This window comes from Rhinoderma darwinii, chromosome 1 (assembly GCF_050947455.1).
Source record: "Rhinoderma darwinii isolate aRhiDar2 chromosome 1, aRhiDar2.hap1, whole genome shotgun sequence".
NCBI classification, from domain to species: domain Eukaryota; kingdom Metazoa; phylum Chordata; class Amphibia; order Anura; family Rhinodermatidae; genus Rhinoderma; species Rhinoderma darwinii.
Window position 1 is genome coordinate 631,939,686 of NC_134687.1, and position 27,730 is coordinate 631,967,415.

Below are 27,730 nucleotides of genomic sequence, written 5' to 3' on the forward strand. Positions count from 1 at the left end.
TTTCACTAACATAAAATACAATATGTCACGAGAAAACAATCTCAGAATCGCTTGGATAGGTAAAAGCATTCCGGAGTTATTACCACATAAAGTGACACATGTCAGATTTGAAAAAATCATCTGTGTCCACAAGGCCAAAACAGGCTGTGTCCTAAAGGGGTTAAACTTGGGGCTATTCAGTTTAGAAAATAAGATGGCTTAAGGGTGATCTGATTACTATGTATAAATATTAGTACAGAGATCTTTCTAATGATCTTCTTACACCTGTAACAAGGACAAGGGGGCATCCTCTATATCTCGATGAAAGAAGGTTTCTATGCCAACATAGGTGGGGATTCTTTACTTTAAGAGCATTGAGACTTTGGAACTCTCTAGCACAGGATATTGGGATTGTTGGTTCATTAAGCAAGTTCAAGGAGGTCCAGGACGCCTTTCTTATAAATATTAAAAAGTGCCTCCAGTTATACTGAAATTATAAATTGGCACACTCCTGCACTATAATAGTTTTTCTATATAGTTTGTCCTTGTTACAGGTGTAAGAAGATCATTAGAAAGATCTCTGTACTAATATTTATACATAGTAATCAGATCGCCCTTAAGCCATCTTATTTTCTAAACTGAATAGCCCCAAGTTGTAGGACACAGCCTGTTTTGGCCTTGTGGACACAGATGATTTTTTCAAATCTGACGTGTCACTTTATGTGGTAATAACTCCGGAATGCTTTTACCTATCCAAGCGATTCTGAGATTGTTTTCTCGTGACATATTGTATTTTATGTTAGTGAAAAAATTTGGTCGATAAATGCAATATTTATTTGTGAAAAAATGTGCAAAAATGTGCATTTTTCTAAATTTAAATGTATTTGCTTGTAAAACAGATAGTAATACCACACAAAATAGTTACTAGTTAACATCCCCCATATGTCTACTTCATGTTTGCATCATTTTTTTTCATGTACTTTTATTTTTCTAGGACGTGTTCTAGGACTTGTATTAATATTTTTGCTACTAACTACACATAGACTGCCCATAGTCCACGCTTCCGGCTGCTCATAGCTCTGCATTAGAGGTCACATTACATTGTACAGCGCTGGCGGCTGTCCTGGGAGACATGAAGACCAGTAGAACGCTCTGTCTCCTAATTCAGTGTTAAAAGCAGCTGGCAACACGGACTATGGGTGGTCCGTGCTGTAGTTTGAAGCAAAAATGGTAATACAAGTAAATTACAATTATTGGCACATTCCTGCACAATAATAGTTTTCCTATATAATGTCATTATAACCGGAGGTACTCTTTAATATTACAAGTCATGAGTACTAGATTCTGGATTTGTTGAAATCTCATCCACATTGCTGCTACTGTAATAAGTTGCGGATTTTCCGCAATTAAATCCTTTGCAGAAAATCTGCAGCTAATCCACCCCGTGTGCTCATACCCTTATAGAGGTTGTGGCAGGAACGAAAGTGCACCTAAAAGTACACCTTATTTGAAGCTAATACTTTTCGCCATTGGAAGTATTTAAAAAATATATATGCATCCCGAGTTATTGAACTTACAAGCTCCGAATGGCACCCCCTGCAGTTTCTTCATGTGGGTCCATTCACGTCATTCTAGTTATGCTTTCAAGAGGACACGCATGTGCAGTAAAAGGCTGGGTTCACACGACCTATTTTCAGACGTAAACGAGGCGTATTATGCCTCGTTTTACGTCTGAAAATAAGGCTACAATACGTCGGCAAACATCTGCCCATTCATTTGAATGGGTTTGCCGACGTACTGTGCAGACGACCTGTAACTTACGCGTCGTCGGTTGACAGCTCTCAAATGACGACGCGTAAAATGACTGCCTCTTCAAAGAAGTGCAGGACACTTCTTTGGACGTTTTTGGAGCTGTTTTCTCATAGACTCCAATGAAAACAGCTCCAAAAACGGACGTAAAAAACGCAGCGAAAAACGCGAGTTGATCAAAAAACGTCTGAAAATCAGGGGCTGTTTTCCCTTGAAAACAGCTCCGTATTTTCAGACGTTTTTGGTCACTACGTGTGCACATACACAAACACTGTGTCGCCAGATCTATCTTTGAACTATCAGCGCACTGATTCCACTCCTGTTATAAGGATCTCTCTTGTACTCAGCTTTTCCACTGCCGAGAAAGCAGAGATTGCACAGGGGAGCCAGATCAGTTCCCCAGCTACTTGCAGTATAGTCTGTCACTGCTCTGTGCAACCTGACTGCTGCCTATTAGTGCGGCGCCTGAGTCAGTCAGTTTCCAAGCTTATTATAGACCGTCCCTTCTCTATGCCCACCATTCGCTACGGTCATTCCTGCACATGGTACACCCTCTGCCTTTGCACAGAGAGTGTACTAGCTTCAAATAAAGAGTACTTTTAGGGACACTTTCGTTAGTTGCACCACTCCTTTAAAGTGACACGTCCGAACTGGCTGTGGCGGTAGGTGATTAAAGACAGAAATGGTTCTGTCCTTAACCCCTTCCCGCATTTGGGTGTTACTGTACGCCCTTTTTAGTGGTGCCTTACCGCAAAAGGGTGTACAGTAACATCCTGAGGATGAAGCGGGCACAGGAGCTGTGCTTGTGCCATCTGCAGCGGGTGCCGACTGTATTATCCAGAAATACTAGAGATGGGTCCGGCACACGATGTATTTCTAATTCAATTCTACTTTATTGGTATCAAATGTTAAAAAAAAAAAAATGAAATCCCAGAACGCCTACACGTTTCTGACCTCTCGGTTCTTACTCCTAGGTACTCTGCTAATGAGAACGGTCTGATTTATAGATCAGATGTTGGAAAGGCATGTGACCACGAAAGGAGGATTAACCCCCTCTAGATCATTAAACAGGTAATGCATGTATAACATCATTGGTCATGTGCAACCTATTTTAAATATCAGAATAGTGATTGCTAGCATAAATGGAAACCTTTATATACAAGTAATCAGGCACGGATCGGGATGAGACTACATAGAAACACATTCGAATATAAATGCAAATGTAACAGATTTTGTTAAGAAGTGTGTAATGACGGGGGTAGGGAAACAGACAAATGAGCCCTAATCTACCCGCCACTCAGTCCCTGCCTACTTGCAACAACCCGCCCTAGGCGATGGGTTACAACTGGGCGACGGTCCCTACGCTCAATAAGTGCACGACAGACAAACAAACAAGGGTACACAGAAGAAAAGGGGCAGTTGCCCACGGCAACACCGTGAGCAACAAGAGTAGTAAACGAGCCAAGTCAAACCAGGAGTGTACGAGGTACCAAACGCAGAGCAGGAGAGGAGTAAACAAGCCGAGTCAAACCAGGAGTGTACGAGGTACCAAACGCAGAGCAGGAGAGTAGTCAGTAAGCCGGGGTCAATATGAAGCAAGGACAAATAGTTCAAGAAGCTGCAGCAGGGCCAGGAAACCAACAGAGAAGAATCACAAGCAAGGAGGAACAGGAAAGGCAGGTATAAATAGACAGAGGGCGGAAGCTAGCTCCGTCTGGCCAGGCTGTGATAGGCTCTCCCACTCCTAAGCCTGCCACCCTGAGTGGTGGAAGATTGAGTCAGTCTCACAGACATAGAAGCAGGTGCAGACTGATTACCTATGGGCGTTGACCCAGAAGCTGTGCCTGGCAGATCCTTTACAAAGTGCTACTTCTAACATTCCTGCTATTGGTAAAGCATACAGGAGGGATAGCGAAGTGGCTGATTAATAGATATACATCAAATCGGTTCTATAATTTAAACCCTTGGGAAATCTTGTATCCATTTTAATAATCCACATCGCTTTCCTGTTCAACAGAACTTTCCTCCAGTCCCCCCTCTCCTAGGTTTAAGTACCTTCTCTATTGGAATGATTCTAAAAGACATGACATCCCCATTGTGTGCTTCAAAAAAGTGTTTATAAGCTTTAATAAAATTAATAATAATAATCTTTATTTATATAGCGCCAACATATTACGCAGCACTTTACAATCTAAAGGGAAGATAAACAGACAATATCAGACATTACATAGTGACAAAGCTAATTTACAATTCAGACAGAAGGAGTGAGGACCCTGCTCGCAAGAGTTTACAATCTATGAGGAAATAAGGGAGACACAAAGTGTAAAAGTGTTTGTTCAGTACAATGGTCCAGCCATCTTTTATACACATGGGGTAGTACACATAAAGCTGCATGAGCCGCTCACCAGCCAGTATCTGTGTATGACGGACATGAAGTGCAATACGGTGCAAGGAGTGTGAAGAAATCTTATTCTGATGACTAGTGGGGCCAAGGAAAGGAGTCAGATTAGGGAATGTTCTAGGCCTGTCCAAAAATATGTGTTTTCAGGGCACGTTTAAAACTGTATATATTGGGAATTAATCTGATTGTCTGTGGTAGCGCATTCCAGAGGACTGGTGCAGCACGAGAAAATCTTGGAGACGGGAGTGGGAGGTTCGGATTATGGAGGATTTCAATCTAAGGTAGTTAGCAGAACGTAGAGCGCGAGTAGGGTGGTAGGCAGAGATGAAGGAGGAGATGTAAGGAGGTGCAGCACTGTGGAGAGCTGTGTGGGTGAGAATAATAAGTTTAAATTTAATTCTGAAGGGGATGGGCAACCAATGCAGTGACTGGCACAGGGTAGAGGCATTGGCAGGATGAGCCTGGCTGCTGCATTGAGGATAGATTGGAGAGGGGAGAGTTTAGTGAGGGCAAGGCCGACTAATAATTAGTTACAGTAGTCCCAGAGCGAAAATGAGCGTTTTGGTTGTTTCCTCAGTAAGAAAAGGTGGATTCTGGAGATGTTTTTGAGGTGGAAATAACAGGAGCGTGCAAGTGATTGAAGAGTAAAGGAAAGATCGGAGTCAAAACTAACCCAGAGACAGCGGGCCTGCTGTCTAGGAGTTATGGCCACACACTGAGATGGAGATATCAGGATTAGGTAGGTTAGTAGACGGTGGGAACACAAGGAGCTCCGTTTTAGAAAGATTAAATTTCAGATAAAGAGAGGACATGATGTTAGAGACAGCGGACAGACAATCACTGGTGTTTTGTTTTAAAGCAGGGGTGATGTCATGGGAAGAGTCGTATAATTGGGTCTCATCAGCGTAGAAATGGTACTGGAAGCCAAGTCTGCTGATAGTTTGTCCAATAGGCGCTGTGTAGAGCGAGGTGAGGAGCGGACCTAGGACTGATCCCTGAGGAACTCCGATAGCAAATGGAAGAAGAGAAGAAGTAGAACCAGCAAATGACACACTGAACAAACGGTCAGAGAGATAGGAGGGAAACCAAGAGAGAGTTGTGTCTTTAAGGCCAATTAGTGGAACATGTTAAGTAGGAGTTTGTGGTCTACAGTGTCAAAGGCTGCAGAAAGATTCAGGAGAGAGTATTTACCATCCGATTTAGCTGCCAAGAGATCATTTGAGACTTTAGTAAGAGCAGTCTCTGTGGAGTGTAGAGAGTGGAAACCAGATTGTAGTGAGTCTAGAATGGAGTTAGCAGAGAGATAGCGTATGAGGCGAGAGTAGACCAAGCGTTCCAGGAGTTTGGAGATGAAGGGGAGATTAGAGTCAGGCCGGTAGTTAGCAGGGCTGGATGGGTCAAGAGTTGTTTTTTTCAGTAATTGGTTTATAATGGCATGTTTAAAAGAGGAGGGAAAGATACCAGAAGAAAGAGAGTGGTTAAAAATTTTAGTCAAGTGACTAGTGACAGCTGGGGAGAGGGACTGGAGGAGATGTGAGGGGATAGGATCACTAGGGCAGAAGAGAGGAGCCTAGAGACCTTCTGTTATTGGGTCAAATTCTGAAAGTGAAGAAGAGGGAGTGCGGGAGGGAAGGGGATCGATGTTACTAGGGGACTGAGAGACAATATCATGCCGAATGTTGTTCATTTTAATTTTAAAACAAGAGGCCAGGTCTTCAGCACTGAGATCTGTGATCGGTGTCTGCACTTTAAGACTAAGGAGGGAGCGAAAAGTATCAGAGGCGTTTTGAATTATTAGATAGTGTGGAGATGAGGGAGGTGAAATAGACTTGTATGGCGCGGTGAAGGGCAGAGTTGTAAGTTTTAAACATAAATTTGTAATGGAGGAAATCTGCCGCCAAATGCGATTTTTCTCCACAGACCTTCGGCACATCCCAAGCACCGCTGCAGAAAGCGGGATTAAGGCATCGTCGTCTTTGTCGAGAGGTTTGGAGTGTAGGAGGGCTGCTTCTTCAAATGCATTTTTGAGTGTTCTTGTAATGTTGGGTGGCCAGATTGGGACAGGGGAGGGAAGAGATAGGGGACAATCCGGACTGTAGACTGTCTGAGTTGCTGAGTGTTAATGGCATATAGATTTCTGTATGTCTGATACGTATGACCTGAGGAGGCACAGAATATTTGATAGTAAAGGAGAAAAGTTTGTGGTCAAAGAGCTGGAGAGGAGAGTTAATAAAGTCAGAAACTGAGGAGAGACGGAAGAAGACCAGGTCAACCGAATGCACTTCATGTGAAGGAGAGTTAGTACGTTTTGACAGACCTAGGGAGGAGGTTAAAGATAGAAACTGGGAGGCAGATGGGGAGATTGGTTTATCAATGGGGATGTTGAAGTCGACCATGATTAGAGTGGGTGTTTCAGAGGATAGAAATTGTGGAAGCCAGGCAGCAAAATGATCCAGGAATTGGTGGGGTGAGCCCGGGGGGGAGGGGGCGGTAGACAACTGCCACTCTGAGGGAAAAATGGTGAAAGAGTCTGAGAATGTGGACTTCAAAGGAGGGGAATGTGAGTGAGGGGACAGGGGTAATGACCTGGAAAGTGCAGTGTGGTGAAAGAACTATACCTACTCCTCCACCCTGCCTTTTCTCAGGTCTGGGGGTATGAGGCAAGTCGAGATCACCATGAGATAGGGCAGCAGGAGAAGCAGTGTCAGACAGGTGAAGCCATGTTTCAGGAGGTTGAGAGAGTTAGAAAGGAATAAGTCATGAATAAAGGTGAGTTTGTTGCACACGGACCGAGAATTCCAGAGCGCACAGTTAAGAGACAGGAGAAGACATACAAGAAATTTTGAGGAGATTTGCAGGGTTTCTATGTGAGTTAGATAAGTTGTTGAGCTTGGCAGAAGAAAAGGGAAGACCAGGGTTGGGAGAGATGTCCCCTGCAGATAGTAGCAGGAGAATGGAGAGAGACAGCAGATGGTTCTGTGATTTATGAGAGCGACCTTTGTGTTGAGCAGTGGGATGAGATGGGTTAAGCTGATTCAGCAAAGTGAATAGTGAATGGGAGCTCTACATAGGCGAGGGAAGGAGAGAGGAACTTATGTGGACAGAATTTACTAAGGGGCGAAGTGGGCGGTAGGATTGTAAACCAACAACAGCTACAATGATGAGTGAGGCAGCAAACATGTTGTGATGGTTTGGTCGTAGGAATCAGAGAAAAATTCTATAGCAGTAATTATAATGTATGCAAGTTTGTTTCTTTAGTCCACACAGCTTACCTGTCACTTTCCCTGTCTAACTGCCATGTATAACTGCCAGGACACTTTGCCAATATGACACTTAGACAGAGATGACTTCTGCACACATGCCACCCCTGCACGAGCTCTAGAGACATTAAGTTATTTTGTGTGGTATATATCCGTCAAATGCACTCCAATGCGTCTTTTTAAGGGGCTCGTTGAACAACCAATATATTGTAATCTGCATGTATCGCATTGTATAAATTAGATGACATATGTCGTGTTACAATTGATGAACGTTTTTATATTCTATTATTGATTATTCGCATAAGACAGAAAATAATTAGTATTACGCACATTTGTGTGAACCGTGTATTGTGAGCCAGCCTGTATCGATATCGATGCGTCCGTAAAAGTGTGAACTATTGCAATATAGTGTTATTTAATGCACACGGTGAAAGCTGTAAAAAATAAAAACTGTAAACCGCCAAAATCTCAGTTTTTTTGTCACCTTAGCTCCAAATTTTTTTTTAATAAAAAGTGGTCAAAAAGTCATATGTACCAACAAATGGTGCCAATAAAAACGACAGCTTGTCCCGCAAAAAATAAGCCCTCTAAAAAACTCTAAAAAAAAAAAGTCTAATAAAAGGGGGGAGGGGGGAAGAAGGGAGTGTTCTTGTCATCTCTGTATGAGACTGATAAATTACCTTTTTATTAGGAATAAGGATATAAAGTGGATCTACCTCCATTATGTAGGACAGTATTACTATTTTTCGTTCCATTTGTTAAAATACAAACAAAATATGTAAAAGTTATAGTCTTTCTCCACACACCTCAATTTTATTCACCCTGTGGATAAAATCCTCTGTCGCGCACTCAAATCTTTCTCCCTGCGGTTATTGTTATATCTGCCAGATACTATTTGTAAATTGTCATAAACCCAATTGATCTTCCCATGATAATATATAATATACTCTGGAGGGAAAAATTGTGCTGGTGGCCATAATATGTGTTTCTATTGACTAATTGAGACCATTAGGGGTTAAACTGTGATATTTGTAAATCCAGTATGCTTCCCTATTTTTCAGTTGGGAAAATCTATTGTTTGCAGTACTTGGTATCTGTTCTAGGGGTGTGAAAGTCACCTCAAAATTTCCCCTGTGCTGCTGATGTAAATGCCTGGATACGCTATGCTTAAGAAAATGGTTATTTGTATCAGATCTGTGTTTATTGATCCTAGTTTTTAGTGGCTGTATTGTCCTGCCTATATATTGAAGGCCACAGTTGTAGGTAAATGACAAAATGAGTGGCACAGTTCAGAAATTTTGTTATAGGAAAAACTTATTTTGTTATATTACACTTGGATGTTAGTGTCCTATGATTTATAGAATCACAGCACATGCATCTAGATGTATTGCATTTATAGGATCCTGTTAATTTTGGGAAGAGGCTAATATTATACTTTGGCTCTGTAGTTTTGTCTTTGAGACGGCTTGGGGCTATAATATTTTTGATGTTCTGTCCCCTCCTATAGGTGAAGCCCGGTTTGGCTGGTAGGACCGGTTTTAGGATTGGGTCGTTTTGCAGAATGCTCCAATGTTTTTGTAAAATGTTTTTCAATGTCTTGTGTCCACTATTAAAATCTGTTATAAAAGTTGTATTTACGTATATTTGTTGATCTACTATTTGGTGTTTTTTGGGGTCTATGTAGCAATATTTCCTAAAATGGGATATAACTGTAATTGTTAATTGTCAATTATACTGGTGTAAAAAGATATGTAACCGTTTCTGCCAGAGGTTTACCAGTTCTTTTATGATATAAGAAGGGTGCACCTTCTAAGTTCAAACATTATACTTGACCTGATGAATGGACCGGTACAGTCTTGAAATGCGCAGTCCACACGAATAAAGAAAAATTTACTTCCATATATTGCAACCATTCCTACTTGCCTGGCGCCGTCACCTAAAGACTGCATGAATTTTTCTTGGTGTTTCCTCTGCATACCAGAGGATCTCAGACATAAAGGGGTTGGAAACTGTGTGTGTGTGTGTGTGTGTGTGTGTGTGTGTGTATGTGTGTATGTGTGTGTGTGTGTATATATATATATATATATATATATATATATACACACATACACTTCTCCCACCATGCTACGTAAATATTCGCTAATGATGGGAAAATGTATCTCCCATAGGACACACTGTAAGAAAATTTGAATGAAAAATAATTGTGTTTAAGTAGGAAGTTCGTTGTCATAAGGATGTACTGCTTCATTTGGTCTTTATAAGCAGTGTAGGTATACAGATGATACTCAAAAGGTGTCAGTGCTTTCTAGTGTGGTATTGAGGTATATAGTTCCGTGCTGTCACATGTCAGCCATGTATAGTTTTCCTGCCACGAGATTTGATCCATTATCTTTAGAACAGCTGTACTGTCCTTAATATAGCTAGGTGTCCTTTTTACAAGTGGCTGTAGTTTCCTATCAAGCCAGGCTCCTAAACGTTCCATAAGAGATACATTGCCAGATACTATGGGCCTCAATGGCGAGGAAATCGGTCCTTGTGTTTTTTAGGTTTTGACCATGTTGGGTGACAGTCTAACATACCGTAAATTATAACCAGTGATCCTACTAAAATTTTTAAAAGCAAACTCACTAAACTCCTTGAAGAAGGGCAATCTATGGCCATTTTGAGTAAAAAAGAAGCTGAATACATGAATAAGGATTTTCCAATCGTAGTGATTTTCTGTGCCCTACCTAAAACATACAAGGACGGATTTCCCCCGTCACTATATACCTCAGTACCACACGGGAAAGACCTGACCGCTTTGGAGTACCATCTGTATACCTACACGGCTTATGAAGACCAAATGAAGCAGTACATCCTTATGACAACGGACTTACTCAATTATTTTTCATTCAATTCCCAATGCACTTGACGGATATATACCACCCAACAAAACGCAATGTCTCTGGAGCTTCTAAACACTTTTTGGAAGAGCACACAATGGGAATGTCATGCCTTTTAGAGTCATTCTGATAGAGAAGGTACTTAAACCTAGGAGAGGACTGGAGGAAAGTTACAGGAAAGCGATGTGGATTCTTAAAATGGATACAAGATGTCCCAAAGGTTCAAATTATAGAACCGATTTGATGTCTATCTATTAATCAGCCACTTCGCTATCCCTCCTGTATTCTATACCAATAGCGGGAATGTTAGAAGTAGCACTTCCTAACAAAATATGTTACATTTGCATTTATATTTGAATGTGTTTCTAGACATATATATAATATCATTTTATGTAACCCCTATGTAATGAGTATGTAGTCTCATCCCGATCCGTGCCTGATTACTTGTATATAACTGTTTCCATTTTTGCTAGCAATCACTATTCTGATATTTAACATAGGTTGCACATGACTAATGATGTTATACATGCATTACCTGTTTAATGATCTCGAGGGTGTTAATCCTCCTTTTGTGATCACATGCCTTTCCAACAGCTGATCTATAAATCAGACCGTTCACATTAGCGGTGTAGCTATGACTAAGAACCGAGAGGTTCGAAATGCGTAGGCGTTCTGTGCCCGGGATTTAGTTTGTGTGTTTTAACCGTTGCTACCAATAAAGCAGCATTTCATTTTAAATACATCGTGCTAAGGCAACCATGAAGCCTGTTAATGGGATCCTGATCGGCCATGTACGGAAGCCTATTAGGTCCTGCCTTTGGCAGGACCTAATAGACTGTGAGTTGTAAAATGACAGTTACAATACACTGCACTACATAAGTAGTGCAGTGTATCGTACCGGGGATCAGAAGGTCATGCCTTCAGGTTCCCTACTAAGTGTAAAAAAAAAAAGTTTTAGATAAATAAAAGTTTTATGTATTAAATACAATAATAGCCCTGTTACCCTGAACATTTTTATTTCGAATAAAGTGATATTGTGTAAAAGTAGTAAAACATTAAAAAGCAATATACATTTGGTATTACTGTAATCGTATTGAACCGCAGAATAAAGTAAACCTGTTGTGTACTTCAAAAAATCGCATGCACCCCAAAATGATACTAATATAAACTACACCTCATGAATATCAAGCACTCACACAGCTAGTCAATGGAAAAATAAGAAGTTATGACTCTCGGAACGCAATAATGCAAAACGACAGGCCAGACAAATTTTATATGCCTAGCTCTTCTTCACCTAAACTCCCACGTCATCATTTGCTAGGCCTCACAGGTAGAACTTGTAAATGCAGCGGAAACTATGATATTTTGGGGTCTTGTGCTGCATATGGGGCTAGTGAAGAAGTCAAAAATTATGTACATAAAGGACTGGTTCAAAGCGTACGTCGCTATCCATGGATAATTAATTTTATTATTTATATACCCCATTATTATACGCTGTTATACTACACTAAGCTTTTATATGCTCCCACATTATGAACTGAAACACCAGTAAAATCCTAAACAAAACTACTACCAAGCAAAATCTGCTCTCCAAAAGCCAAGTGGCAGTCCTTCCGAGCCTAGTAGTGTGCCCAAATAGCAGTTTATGACCACATATGGGGTATTACTTTACTCTGGAGGATCCACTTAACAATATATCGGGTGGGTGTCTCCATTGGTACAGCCTGAGCACAACATATTGGACACTGAAATAACATATCTGTGGAAAAATTGCAATTTTCAATCTGCAATATCCATCATGTACTCATTTCTGCAAATCATGGGTCAAAATGCTCACTATACCGCCATGATAAATTTCTTAAATGAGCTTAGTTTCCCAAATGTGGTCACTTCTCTGGGATTTTCACTGTACTGGTACATCAGCGCAATGCAACATGGCGTCAAAAAACAATTCACTACAAAAACTAAATTGTGCTCTTTTTCTCTTTAGAGCTTTGCCATGTGTCCAAACAGCAGTTTACAACCACATATGGGGTATTTCCTTACTCAGGAGAAATTGTGCAACAAATTTTGGTATGACTTTACTCCCGAATTCCTTGTGGAAATTAAAAATTATGAGCTAAAACCAAATATCATTGGAAAAAAATTATATTTTTAAATAACACGACCCAATTCTAATAAAATTGATAAAACAAATGTGTGGTTAAAATGCTCACTACACACCTAATTTAATTCTTTGAGGGGTATAGTCTACAAAATCGGATCACACTAGGGGAATTTCCACTGCAGTGGTACCTCAGCGGCTCTGCATATGCAACATGGCCCCTAGAAACCAATTCAGCAAATGCCAAATGGCGCTCCTTTCCTTCTCAGCCCAGCTCTGTGCCGAAACAGCAGTTTGTGACCACATATGGGTAAATGTTGTACTCCAGAGAAAATGCTTTACAAATATTGGGGTGCTTCTTCTCCTATAGTACTTGTGAAAATATTTTTTTTTAGCTAAAACGACATCTTATTGGCAAAAAAAATAATTTTCAGTTCTTACAGTTCAATCCTAATAACATTTTGACCTGTGGGGTCAAAATGTTAACTACAACCCAGATTAATTTCTTAAGGAGTGTAGTTTCCTAAATGGGATCACTTTTAGGAGGTTTCCACTGTACTGATACCTTAGGGGCTTTGGAAATGCGACATGGCATCGGAAAACTAGGATTAAATGTGATATATTTTTGAAAACTGCGGAATCTGTGTAATAAATATTAAGTTGTGTTTTCCTGTTAACACTTGCTGCGTTACTGAATTAAATGGATTTAATTGAAAATCTGTCTGAAAAAATGAAATTTGTAAATTTTACCTCCACTTTTTTTCCTTAATTCCTGTAAAACACCTAAAGGGTTAACAAGATTCCTAAATGCTGTTTAGAATACATGAAGGGTGCTGTTTTTAAAATGGGATGACTTATGAGGGGTTTATATAGATCGCTCAAAGCCACTTCAAAACTGACGTGGTGCCTAAAAAAAATGTTTTGCAAATTTTGTTGAATATTTGAAAAACTGCTAGTAAACTTATAAACCTTATAACGTCCTGAAAAAATGTAAATTACATTTAAAAAAATTATCCCTGCATAAGGAAGACTTATAGTAAACCTTATTTATTTACGAATTTGTGTGGTACCATTTTAGAAGTAGGAGATTTCAAATGGAGGAAAATCCTAATTTTTCTAAATTTTCTTTACATTTTTTATATAAATAAAGAGTAAACATAATCGACCAAAATTTACCACTATCATAAAGAACAATGTCTCACAAAATCATTTGGATAAGTAAAACCATTCCAGAGTTATTACCACATAACGTGACACATGTTAGATTTGAAAAATGCGGCTGGTCCTGAAGGCCAAAATGAGCTTGGTCCTGAAGAAGTTAAAGGCTAGGTACACCTTTTATAGGCAATTTTTTTTAAATTAAATATTTGTGTTAGGGGATTACAAACCTTCTTTGACGAAACATTATTTTTTCGTTTTTACCATACAGCTATTCTTCCACTATACACAGAAGCTGGATCATTCGCTATCAGTCAAATTCGTAAGAGAAGTAAACTGACGATTCGGCTGAGAGCGGGTCCTGTGTATCCTCGTTGATCACCTTAGATGGGATCATAATTATTGTGATCCTGTGTGTTACAGACACAAGACCCGCTCACAGCCGACTCGTGAGTTCGCTTCACTTACGGATTCGACTGATAGCGAATGACCCAGCTTCTGTGTATAGAGGAGACATAACAGCTGTATCGTAAAAACAAAAAAAAAAGTTTTAATAAAAGTCAATTAAAAACGTGTTTAATATATATACACAATAGGAGAAAACATTGAAATAATAAGCAGGTGACGCCCTGAATTTTTTTTTGGGTTGGCAGGGAACTTTTAAAATAGAGATGCCGTGTGTCCCGCCACTTTGAAGTGTTTCCGCGTCCACGCAACGCAGATAGAGTTAAATACTATGGAGAAGCAGGGAGCCGTCGGCACTCTGCCATTCGCTTTGGTAGGCCACAGTTTACTTTAGGCCTGCGGCTTACAAGTTGCAGGAATATCAACACAGGTAGTGAGGACCTCAACGTTGTAATTTCGGCTCTGATCAGTAAACAGAAGTGTATAGAGAAGTGTCTGATATATAGACAGGTATACAGTAGTCATGTATTCATTCACTGCGTGTTTCCTACAGATGGATCCAGTAGGAGAAGTCGACTAGAGAGATGTCCCAGTCCTCTGTATTCCCAGGACTGTCCAAAGGAAAAACACAATGTCCCAGAGAATCATCAGGTAGATGAAGCTGAGCCCTATACCAGATCTATATAGGGGGGTGTGGAGCTTTTTGGTCCTATGGTCATAGATGTGGTCATAGATTTTGGTGGTTTCTTGTGTTGATCTGTTAGATTCTTCACACTCTCTGCTGTATTGTACTGAATTATTACATATGTGAAATCAGGGGGAAGATCAGAGTAAAGTGGAGGAGGAAACTCCAGGAGATGTTACCACAGGTAAGTAATAATTAATTTAGAAAGTGAATTACGAGGTTTCGTAAGGTGAGGTTCCTCCTTGGCTCTGCATTAGGCCTTATTTACACGAACGCTGCGCATCTCGGAGGTCAAAAACTGCTGTTTTTCATGTCCGAGGTGCATCCGTGCTCAGCGCTGCGGGATGCGATGTCACGCATCCCCCATAGTCGAGAGTCTATGGAGGGATGCCTGATGCGCGAAAAGAACGAACATGTCCTATTTTCGCACGGACCCATCACACGGCTGTGTGAACGGCCAAATTCAATTACATAGGTCCGTGGGACGACCGCTATTTCAACGGCCGTCCCACAGACGTTTAACACGCTCGTGTAAATAAGCACTAACAGTAACACTTCAGGCAATGTATTATACATAGTGCAGGACCTGTGGGAACTGTGACTGCACATGGTGTTCTATAAATCCTGTCATGCACTAGGCTTAGCATCAGATTTTGGAGGCCACCAACTACGATTAACATTTGCACTAACAGCCAGGATCTGAAAAAACTCAATTTAACTACTTAAAGGGAATGTGTCATCAGAAAATTAGCTGTTTAAAGGGGTTATCCCATCTTGGATAATTATGACATGTACACATTCACTTCTATGGGAGTTACGGAAACAGCATAGCTCCGTGAGCTCGGCTGTTTTCGGAATTCCCGACCACCTAACCAGGAAGTGGCTGGGAGGCAGCAGGATCCAAGTAAGCTGGAACGGGGTTATGGGGGCCCTGTTCTAGAGGTAGGTGCAGGTCCCAGAGGTGGGACCCGCATCTATATGACTTTTATCCTGTGGATATGCCTTAATTGTCCAAGATGGGAAAACCCCTTTAAATCAAGTTTTTATGTTAAACCTATTTTTTAAGATATATTGGGTTTTTTTCTATGTCATCATTAAAAATAATCCAAAAATCTTGCATTTTCACCCTGGCCACTGAGTCTCATAGTAGACTGACACTTCCTGTTTTGTAGAGATCAATTCTTCTCATACATCTCATTATCATCACTGGGAGGATTACACTGACAGGTAACACCTATAATACAGTACTGTGCAAAAGTATTGTGGAAAAATGCTACAAAGTAAGAATACTTTTAAAAATAGAAGTGTTCAATTTTTTTTTATCAATTAACAAAATACAAAGTGAATGAACAGAAGAGCAAACTGAATCAAATCAATATGTAGTTTGACCACCCTTTTCCTTCAAAACAGCATCAATTCTTCTGGATACACTTGCACACAGTGTTTGAAGGCACTCGGCGGGTAGGTTGTTCTAAACATCTTGGAGAACTAAGCACAGATCTTTTGTGGATGTAGGCTTCCTCAAATCCTTCTGTCCCTTCATGTAATCCCAGACAGACTCGATGATGTTGAGATCAGGGCTCTGTGGGGGCCTTATCACTTCCAGGGCTCCTTTTTCTTCTTTACACTGAAGATAGTTCTTAATGACATTGGCTGTATGTTTAGGGTCTAGGGTCGTTGTACTGCTGCAGAATAAATTTGGAGCCGATCAGATGCCTCCTTGAAGGTATTGTATAATGGATAAGTATCTGCCTGTATTTCTCAGCATTGAGAACACCGTTAATCCTGACAAAGTCCCCAACTCCATTTTGAATTGCAGCCCCAAACATTCAAAGAACCTCCACCATTCTTCACTTTTGCCTGCAGACGCTCATTATTGTACAGTATTCAAATTTTGACTCCTCAGTCCAGAGCACCTGCTGCCATTTTTCTGCACCCCAGGTTCTATGTTTTCATGAATAGCTGAGTCGCTTGGCCTTGTTTCCATGTCAAAGATATGGCTTTTTGGCCGAAATTCTTCCATGAGGACCACTTCTTGCCAGACTTCTCCAAACAGTAGATAGGTGTACCTGGGTTCCGCTGGTTTCTGCCAGTTCTGACCTGATGGCACTGCTGGACATTTTCCAGTTTGAAAGGGAAGTAAGCATGATGTGTCTTTGATCTGCTGCACTAAGTTTCCTTGGCCAACCACTGCATCTACGGTCCTCAACTTTGCCCGTTTCTTTGTGCTTCTTCAAAAGAACTTGAACTGCACATTTGGAAACCCCCATCTGCATTGAAATCTTTGCCTGGGAGAGACCTTTCTGATGCAGTATAACTACCTTGTGTTTTAAAATGTGAAGAAGTCCAAAGTGGAGCAGCACTGTAAAATGGAATCTAGTTTAGAATCCGGGTGCAATCTTCAGCAGAGCGGACTCTAAGGTCCAAATAGGCAAAGCAAAACACGAAAAAGGAAGCAACATTCTAGGTAAAGTAACTACAGTGGTTTACTCACCAATGATGCAGACAAGTGATGGTTCAGCTCCTGCTTAGAGCCATTATCAAACTTGATAATGACTCCAAGGAGGAGCTGAAACGTCGTTGTCTGCATCAATGGTGAATAAACCACTGTAGTCACTTTACCTGGAGGGCTGCTTCCATTTTTCTCTATTTTGCTTTACCTTGTGTCTTGATGCTGTGTTCAGTCTTGCCATGGTGGAGCTGTGACATGAAATTGTCTTCCACAACCTCACCTTTGTAGCAGGGGTTGGCTGTTGCTCAACCTGTTTAAAGCCTCATACACAGCTGTGTGTTACAGTTAATGACTGTGTTTCAACCTACATATGAAAATGCTAATCATTATCACCTTTTGGTATAATTCGTTAATCATACACCGGACTATAATCTTACAAAACCCATGACTTATGCAAGTTTACCTAGAAGAGCTGATGCTGTTTTGAAGGCAAAGGGTGGTCACACCAAATATTGATTTAATTTAGATTCCTCTTCTGTTCATTCACTTTGTATTTTGTTAATTGATAAAAAAAAAACTATTGACACTTCTATTTATGAAAGCATTCTTACTTTGCAGCATTTTTTTTTTAACTGTAGCATTTTTTTTTTTACTCATACATAGATGTTTTTCACGTCCGAGTCGCATCCGTGCGGGACCCGTTTTCACGGATCCCTCATATACTTGAGTCTATTGAGGGATCCATGAAATTGGACGAAAATAGAACATGTCCTATTTTTCCACGGGCCCTTCACACAGTCCGTTAAAACAGTATAGCTCTGTGTGCGCAGTGTATGGAAGACATGGTAACAGTTAGGCTCCACCCACTACCTCAAGGAAAACTTTGAATTAGAGTGAGAGCCTGCAAAGTGAAAACTTCTAAAATAATGCCATATACAAATCATTTAATGGTCAGAAATAGTGTTATTCCTCCTGTACACACATATGGCAGATTATTCTGAAAAGTCGTAATGGTAATTTGGTACACTTTAGGGTCTTTAAGAAGTTTTCAAGATGGTTTAAAGATATGGATCTTTTTATATTGAATTAAAAAAACAACAGATCCATGGTTATTAGGAAGCACCTATTTTAACCATTTACCGACTGCTTATAGTTTACACCTATCCCTGCTAGGATGTTTTAAAACGTCCCACAAAGTTTTCCCCTTTACACCTCTCCCACTCTATCACAGTAAAATATATTCCTTATTTATTACACAATATCAAAACCCTATATTTTCTGAGAAAAACAAGACTAAATAAGTATCGGTTGGCAGAGGAATAGAACAACAATTTGCAATTAAATTGCCACATGGCTAAAACCTAAATGGGGCCGCTTCATTACGTTCACCTTATTAGAACTTGATAAGACCCTCTTTCCTATTAGAACAGCCTGAATTCTTAGTGGAATGGATTTAACAATGTACTGGCAACCTTTATTACAGATTCTGATTGTTGGCCTCACTCTGTTTATTCCACTGCATCCCAAACATGTTCTATGAAATTGAGATCTGAGGTCTGTTCAGCCGTTAGGATATACAGACCTCATTGTCATGTCTGTGAATTCAGCCTGAGATGTGTGCTTTGTCCCATGACAGATTATCTTGTTAAATGTAGACTGTGGCCGAGATTAGATTGTTTGTAACAATATTAAGTTAATATATTTTATGTCCAGTTAGTATTAACCCCTTCCCGACATTTTCCGTATGGATACGTCATGGAAAGTCAGTGCTTCCCGCATTTGGCTGTATCCATACGACAAATGGTGGACACTGGCTCAGAAGCTGAGTCGGTGCCACCATCACCGGATGTCAGCGGTATCTTACAGCTGACATCCAGCTGTAATGGCGGGGACCGAAATTAGCTTTGATCCCCGCCATTAACCCCTTAAATGCATTTAAGCTGTTTGCAGCTCATTGGCTGGAATGGCATCCGGAGGCCTAATACTTGCCTCCCGGTTTGCCTAGCACAGAAAACTTCCAGCCCCTGCCCGGCGGCGGGGCCTGAAAGGCTTCCGTAGCCGACGACAAGATGGCGCCAGCTCAGGAGCTGAGCCGGCGTCATCTGCGGTGGATGTCAGCTGTATGTTACAGCTGACATCCACCTGTAACGGTGGGAGATGGAGCTAGGTCCGATGCCTGCCATTAACCCCTTCGATGCAGCGATCGCAAGAGATCATTGCATCTTAGAGGTTGCTAACAGATCGCCAGCCCTGCCATTCAATCAGGGCTGCTGATGCTGCTATGGCAACAAGAGACCTAACAATGGCCTCCTGCTCTGCTATTACAAAAGCTGATTAGGCCCCACCGGCAATGTATTAGAAAAAACTAATCGGCCAGTTAGACCTTCAAGTCCCCTAGTGGGACTTAAAAAAAAAAAAGACGTTTTAAAACATATAATAAAAGTTTCAAGTAATAAAATAAAACACAATCGCCCTGTTCCCTTAACAGGTCCTTTATTACTGAAAAAATAAATAAACCATACATATTTCGTATCGCCGTGTCTGTAACCGCCTGAACTATAAAAATATTATGTTATTTATTCAACGCGGTGAACAGCGTAAAAAAAAACACCTTAAAGAACGATACGAGAATTTCTGTTTTGTGGTCACTTTGCCCTACAAATATTGGAATAAAAAGTGATCATCAAAAAGTTGCATGTATCCAAAAATGGTGCCTATAAATACTATAGCTCGTCTCGCAAAAAACAAGCCCTCATACAGCTCCGTCGACGAAAAAATTAAAACGTTATGGTTCTCACAACTTGGCGACAAAAAAACTTACAAAAATACATTATTTTTACAAAAGTAATTTTATTGTGCAAAAAGTTGTAAAACATAAAGTGCTAAAAATTAGGTATCGCCGGAATCGTACTGACCCGCACAATAAAGTTAACATGTAGTTTATAACGCATGGTGAACGCTGTATAAAAAAAAAAACGATACCAGAATTGCAGTTTTTTGGTCCCTTGCCTCCCAAAAAATAGGACAAAAAGTCGCATGTACTCCAAAATGGTACCAATAATAACTACAGCTAATCCAGCAAAAACCTCATACCACTACGTCTATCAAAAAATAAAATTAGTTAAGGCTTCCATAAGTCAGGAAATAAAAAATATGCAGTTGTGCCGGCCCAAGGGGAACATTTCTTCTGTTTCAAGAGGCAAATTATCAAGGCCCTAAAATTAGGGAACCAGGAAGGGTAGGGCCCAAACATATCTGCTGGAAGCGAGGGTGCCCGTATTATACCAGGCCAACACTTCCCAGCAAAATTCCCCAAACTGCAAATGTGGGAAGTGTGGACCAAAAGGGGGATAAGGAAGGACATTTATCAGTGCGACATCGGCCTGTGCAGAAAGGATTGAGCACAGCGTAACACACATCTATGGATTATTTTATTTATTTTTTTAACCCAATTATTATACCACCTGACTATGCCCCTGATGTACTTTGCCCAGCTTACATGTGCCCCCATTTTATAAACGGAAACACCAGCAATATTCAAACAAATCTACTACCAAGCAAATCCATGCTCCAAAAGCCAAATGGTGCTCCCTCCCCTCTGAACTCTACATTGTGCCCAAACAGCAGTTTACTTCCACATATATGGCATCGCCATACCCGGGAGAACCCTTTTAACAATTTTTGGGGTGTGTGTCTCCAGTGGCACAAGCTGGGTACGACATACTTGCCACTGAAATAGCATATCTAGGGAAAAATTTTAATTTTTACTTTGCACCATCCGCAACGCGATCATTTATGGAAAAGAGCTGTGGGGTGAAGATGCTCACTACACCTCTTAATAAATGCCTTGAGGGGTGCAGTTTCCAAAATGGGGCCACTTCTCAGGGGTTTCTTTTATTATTTCACATCAGAGCTCTGCAATTGTGAACCAATACTTTGTAAATCGCCAAATTAGGCCTCTATTTTACATGGTACTCTTTCACTCCTGAATCCCTGTCAAAAGTCCAGGCAAAAGATTAGGGCCACATGTAGGGTGTTTCTAAAACCGGGAAACACAGCATAATAATGAGAGAGCTGTCTTGTTATGGTGGCACAAGCTGGGCACCACATATTGGCATATCTATGAAAAAAATCCAATTTTCACTCTGCAACATCGAGTTCACACTAATTTCTGCAAAACACCTGCAGGGTTAACATGCTCACTACTCCCTAGGTGAATACCTTGAGGGGTGTAGTTTACAAAATGTGGTCACTTCTGTGGGGTTTCCACTGCTTTGGTTCCACCGGGGCTTTGCAAATGCAACATAGCGCCCAGAAACCAATCCAGTAAAATCTGCACTCCAAAAGCCAAATGGCACTCCTTCCATTCTGAGCCCAAAAAGCAGTTTATTACCACATATGGGGTATTGCCGTACTCGGGAGAAATTGCTTTACAAATTGCTTTTTCTCCTTTAGTCCTTGTGGAAATGAAAAAAAATTAGCTAAACCTACATTTTCTTTGAAAAAATTTAGATTTTCATTTTTACGGCTCAATTCCAATAATTTCTGCAAGAAACCTGTGCGGTCAAAATGCTCACTATACCTCTAGATAATTTCCTCAATGGGTGTAGTTTCCAAAATGGGTCACTTTTGGGGGGTTTCCACTGTTTTGTCCCCTCAGGGGCTTTGCAAATGCGACATGGCCTCCGCAAACTATTCGTGCTAAATTTGAGCACCAAAAGCCAAATAGCGCTCTTTCCATTCTGAGCCCTGCCGTGTGTCAAAACAGCCATTTATGACCACATGTGGGGTATTGTTTTACTTGGGAGAAATTGCTTTACAAATTTTGCGGTTCTTTTTCTCCTTAAGTCCTTGTGGAAATGAAAAAAAATTAGCTAAACTGACATTTTCTTTGAAAAAAAAAACATAGATTTCTACTTCGAATAATTTCTGCTATGAACCTGTGGGGTCAAAATGCTCACTATACCCCTAGATAATTTCCTTGAGGTGTGTAGTTTCCCAAATGGGGTCACTTTTTGGGGATTTCCACTGCGTTGTTACCGCAGGAGCCCTTCAACGCTGACATGGTGCCTAAAATATATTCTAATAAAAAGAAGGCCCCAAAATCCTCTAGGTGCTCTTTTGCTTCTGAGGCCTGTGCTTCAGTCTATTACCACACTAGGGCCACGTGGGATATTTGCTAAATCTGCAGAACCTGGGCAATATATATTGAGTTGCGTTTCTCTGGTAAAACCTTCTGTTACAAAAAAAAATTATAAAAAATGAATTTCTACAAAAATAAATAAAATTGGTACATTTTACCTCTACATTGCTTTAATTCCTGTGAAACGTCTAAAGGTTTAAGAAACGTTCTAAATTCTGTTTTGAATACTTTGAGGGGTCAAGTTCTTAAAATGGGGTGACTTATTGGGGGTTTCTAATATATAAGGCCCTCAAAGCCACTTCACAACTGAACTGGCCCCTGTAAAAATAGCCTTTTGAAATTTTCTTGAAAATGTGAGAAATTGCTGCTAAAGTTCTAATCCTTGTAACGTAGAAAAATAAAAGGATGTTTAAAAAAACAATGCCAATCTAAAGTAGACATATGGGGATGTTAATTAGCAACAATTTTGCGTGGTATAACTGCCTGTCTTACAAGCAGATACATTTAAATTGAGAAAAATGATAATTTTTGCAATTTTTTGCTAAATTTTGGTGTTTTTCACAATTAAATACTGAATGTATCGAGCAAATTTTGCCAGTGACCTAAAGTCCAATGTGTCACGAGAAAAAAGTCTCAGAATCGCTTGGATAGGTAAAAGCATTTTGAAGTTATTGCCACGTAAATTTAAACCTGTCAGATTTGAAAAATGAGCCTCTGTCAGGAAGGTCAAAAGTGGCCAAAGATGGAAGGGGTTAAAGGGCCAAATGTGTTAGCAGAGGACAGGCTTCATTGCCATATAAAGTTCTGCTTTTCAAAAAAAAAATTTATGACGTCCATTTTAATATAATAAAAGTGGAGGACTGGGTGTAGACCAGAATCGTGGACTTTGTCATGTATATATTTGAAAGTGTTAAACAAAGCGTTATAAGGCTGGAATCACACATATATAGTTTTTGAGGTAGTTTTTTTTAGCTGAAGCCAGGAGCGGATACAAAAGGCATGTCTTAAACTTCTTCAACTTCCTGCTTGATCCAATTCTGGCTTTGGCTCAAAACACTACATGTGTGTTTCTAGCATTATATGAATGTTTATAAATGTGTCAACTTGTTTGTTTTAAAACAAAATCACAAAACAAATTTTTATTCCTAACAGAAAATCCCGGTAAGAGCTCTGAGGGAAACTTCAGGTTATTGATAAATTATAAAGTAGAAGATGATGTCATCCAGCACTCTTCAGGAGAAAACCTCATTACCCTTAATATACATCCAGAACTTCACAGTACAGATCTATCATATAATTCCCCTAATCATGAGGAACCTTCTCCTGACCAATCACAGATTGTGACCACAAGTACAGCTCAGGAAGGGGGTAAAAGGTATCAATGTGGTAAACCGTTCACAAAAAACTCAGGTCATTTTACAAACAGAAGGATTTACACAGAAGAGAAGCTGTATTCATGTCCACTATGTGAAAAATGTTTTACAGATAAATCAAGTCTTGTTAAACATGAGAGAAGTCATACAGGAGAGAAGTCATGTTCAGAATGTGGGAAATTTTTCACACAAAAATCACATCTTGCTATACATGAGAGAATTCACACGGGGGAGAAGCCGTATTCATGTTCAGAATGTGGGAAATGTTTTACACAAAAATCAAATCTTGTTAAACATGAGAGAAGTCACACGGGAGAGAGGCCATATTCATGTTCAGAATGTGGGAAATGTTTTACAGATAAATCAAGTCTTGTCAAACATGAGAGAATACACACCGGAGAAAAGCCATATTCCTGTTCAGAATGTGGGAAATTTTTTACACAAAAATCAGGCCTTGTTGCACATGAGAGAAGTCACTTAGGAGAGAAGCCATATTCATGTCCAGAATGTGGGAAATGCTTTACTCATAAATCAAGTCTTGTTAAACACGTGCGAAGTCACGCAGGGGAGAAGCCATATTCATGTTCAGAATGTGGGAAATGTTTTAGAGATAAATCAAGTCTTGTTAAACATGAGAGAAGTCACACAGGAGAGAAGCCGTATTCATGTTCAGAATGTGGGAAATGTTTTACAGATAAATCAAATCTTGTTATACATACGAGAAGTCACACAGGAGAGAAGCCATATTCATGTTCAGAATGCGGGAAATGTTTTACAGATAAATCAAGTCTTGTTAAACATGAGAGAAGTCACACAGGAGAAAATCCATATTCATGTTCAGAATGCGGGAAATGTTTTACAGATAAATCAAATCTTGTTAGACACGAGAGAATTCACACAGGGGAAAAGCCATATTCATGTTCAGAATGTGGGAAATGTTTTACAGATAAATCAAGTCTTGTTAAACATGAGAGAAGTCACACAGGAGAGAAGCCATATCCATGTCCAGAATGTGGGAAATATTTTACAAATAAATCAAGCCTTGTTGCACATGAGAGAAGTCACACAGGAGAGAAGCCATATTCGTGTTCAGAATGTGGGATATGTTTTACACGAAAATCAAGTCTTGTTACACATAAGAGAATTCACACAGGAAATAAGCCATATTCATGTTCAGATTGTGGGAAGTATTTTACAATAAAATCAAATCTTGTTAGACATGAGAGAAGTCACACAGGAGAGAAACCGTAGTCATGTTCAGAATGTGGGAAATGTTTTACTACTAAAGGCAAATTTAGGCTCATCAGAGAAGCCACACATGGGAGAAGCCACTTCGATGTTCTAAATGTGGAAGATGTTTTACAAAGAAATCAAAGTTTGGAACTCCTCAGAGAATTTACATAGAGTAGAAACCATATTCTCGTTTAGAATGTGGGAAATGCTATAAGAGCAAAAAAAGATTTTAAACACATCATGTTATTCACAGATATTAAATAAGCAATAAGAGTGTTCATTTCTTTTGGGTGGAATTAGCCTGGATCTGCCAAACACCCAAATTGCATTTACCTGAGGTCAACTGTGACTGGGATCTATGAAAGAAAAGTGTTGGATATAAAGAAGAAAAGAAGAATCCTGTTTACTTACAAAGCAGAGGGGCTGAATTGTTACAGTTGATAAAGAAAAATATTAATTATAGCTTTTGCTAATAATCAATTGCCATTATATGCTTATGCTATATATATATATGTATACTTTGCCTCTGAAATGTATTTTATATAATTTTTTGCTATCTACGGTTTGTTCTTGAACCATATTCTCTGAATATGAGACTACTTCTCTCCCTATCAGGCCTTCAAGGCCGTTGTGAGATATTATTGCCAAGTTTATCGGAGACTGACATGATATTCAGACAACATAAATCTTATAAATAGAAGGACATGTTATTAGTACTCGTTTCTAGTGTGACCAATAAGGCAGTTTCTTGATAGCAGTTAGCCAGAAAAGACCTTTTAAATGGTTCATCTAAAAGTGAATCTCTAGGTCTTCTGTCTAATTCTCTTGAGAAGATCTCCATGGCCAGGTTTTTCTTATTTCCTACTGATCCCTCTTATTATTGTAACTTATCTATCTTAATAAAGCTTTTATTTAATTTCACCGTGAGACAAAAGGGTTTGAGAATTTCCTTACCATCTGGTGGAGAATGCGGGCATGTCCAGCAGCCTTAGCTTCCCCCGCAAGTGATCCGGACAGGGGGATTTTCAGGACAGGCTAAGCGGCCGCAGGTGAGATTTTTTACCATTCTCTCCTCTTCTCCTCCCTTGTGGGTCTGGCTTCGGGGACTCTGGCTACAAGCGACAAAGCCGATCTCTCCATCACAGGTGATCTTTTTAACTTTCCCCTTTAATTGTTTGTCTTTGGGTCTTACGAACTTAGTTGCACACTGTGGGGTTGGGATATCCCTCACATACTGGCTGTCTAGGATAGGCAGTAGCGTGTATCCAGGCTGTGTTTTGGCAAGTGGTTTTCGTGTGCATTAAATAAGTAGCTCTCCTTGTGTTTAGTATTCCAGTAAAACTGTCTGCTTTACTCTCTAAATTGAAGTTAGCATAGATCTCTGGGAGATCATTACTCCACAAGCAGGTGGTGTTCCCAGCCTAAATTACGCGCACAAAAGGAAGTATGGGAGATAGATATCTGGTACATAAAGAGGGTGGTAGAAGTCTAGGACTACGGCCACCAATGCAAACAAGGGTGTGAATGCCAATGCTTATTCACCACATTACGGGTTGCACTGGAGCGCAGTGGCTGTAACACCAAATGAAGGAGGTGTTTGTAGACTGTAGTCAGTCATACAATGGGAAATGGAGGGTGGGGCTGTGCGAATCTGCAGCAGCCAAAGTCACTCAGTGAACATAAAAATCTACATTATGCAGAGTACATTTTATTACATAAAATAGTAAAGCCAACAAAAAATTTATCTAGTCATGGCAAACTTTTCTGTGCGTGTTTAGGATTAATGGTCATTTCCTATGTACCCCAATGGCAATAGGGAAAACCCTGTTTGTGATAGTGCACTATTCTGCACTGTTAGCTAGATGATTCATTACAGAGGTGACTATTACCAGAACATTGGTATTTTTTTTCCCGGATTTTAGTAACACACAATTTTTTCGTTTTTGGTATTAATCAGGCATTTACAGAACCCGATGGGAGTAGGATTATTAATTGCTTTGGCTTATCCGATGAGCATCAAGTATATAAAATGTACAGATGGTGTTTAACCCCTTAATGACCAAGCCTGTTTGGACCTTAATGACCAAGCCAGATTTTTCAAATCTGGTATGTCTATAACTTTATCAGCGAATAACTCTGCGACGGTTTTGAATATCCAAGTAATTCTGACAATGTTTTTTCATTACATGTTGTACTTTATTTTAGTGGTAAAAGTAGACTGATATGATTTGCGTAAATTAATTAAAAAATAGAAAAATTGAAGACATTTTGTCAAAATTATAATTTTTCCCTATTTTTAACTGCAATATGTCACATATGTACATATATAATGTACAAATTTTTTTAATTAAATATATATTTCCATCTCTTTACTGTATTTTGGCAGCACTTTTGAAAAAAAATAAAAATTTAGAAGACTTACAAATTTAGTAATAATTTTATACATTTTGAAGTACATTTTGTTTTCCTGCACCAAGCCAGGTTTTCAGAGGCGCATAGGTGTCAGAATGGTGGCAACCCCCACAAGTGACCCCATTTTGAAAATTACACCCCTTAAGGTATGGTGTAAGTATTTTGACCACACAGTTTTTTTGGAAGAATTCATGCAAAGCAGGCGTAAAAAAATATAATTTCACTTTTTTCATAAAAGTATCACTTTGAAGACCGATTTATTTTGTAAATCGACCATGAGAATGAAGAAACACACCCCAAAATCTATCACCCTGTTTATCCTGTTTTCAAAAATGCCCCCATTGTGACCCTAATGCGTTGCCTGGACACACGGCAGGGCCTGAAAGGAAGGGAGCACCCGGAGGCTTTCAGGACTCATATTTTGCTTGAAAATG

The 27,730-nt window shown here is 39.8% G+C and overlaps 1 protein-coding gene and 1 pseudogene across 2 annotated transcripts in view; both read left to right on the plus strand.

The window, feature by feature from the left end:
- The window catches only part of LOC142672565 (gastrula zinc finger protein XlCGF66.1-like), a 67,671-nt gene extending 44,113 nt beyond the window's left edge, over positions 1 to 23,558 (plus strand). Inside the window, exons 6-8 of one of the 2 annotated variants that reach the window (XM_075847167.1) lie at positions 14,552 to 14,649; positions 14,763 to 14,867; positions 23,431 to 23,558. In XM_075847167.1, coding sequence (XP_075703282.1) covers positions 14,552 to 14,649; positions 14,763 to 14,867; positions 23,431 to 23,472 — 245 coding nt within the window. In that variant the 3' untranslated portion in view covers positions 23,473 to 23,558. The remainder of the gene's footprint in view (positions 1 to 14,551; positions 14,650 to 14,762; positions 14,868 to 23,430) is intronic. The other variant, XM_075847168.1, reaches the window with a different exon arrangement.
- Positions 1 to 27,141, plus strand: part of LOC142656808 (uncharacterized) — a 609,035-nt pseudogene extending 581,894 nt beyond the window's left edge.
- The last annotated feature ends 589 nt before the right edge of the window (positions 27,142 to 27,730 follow it).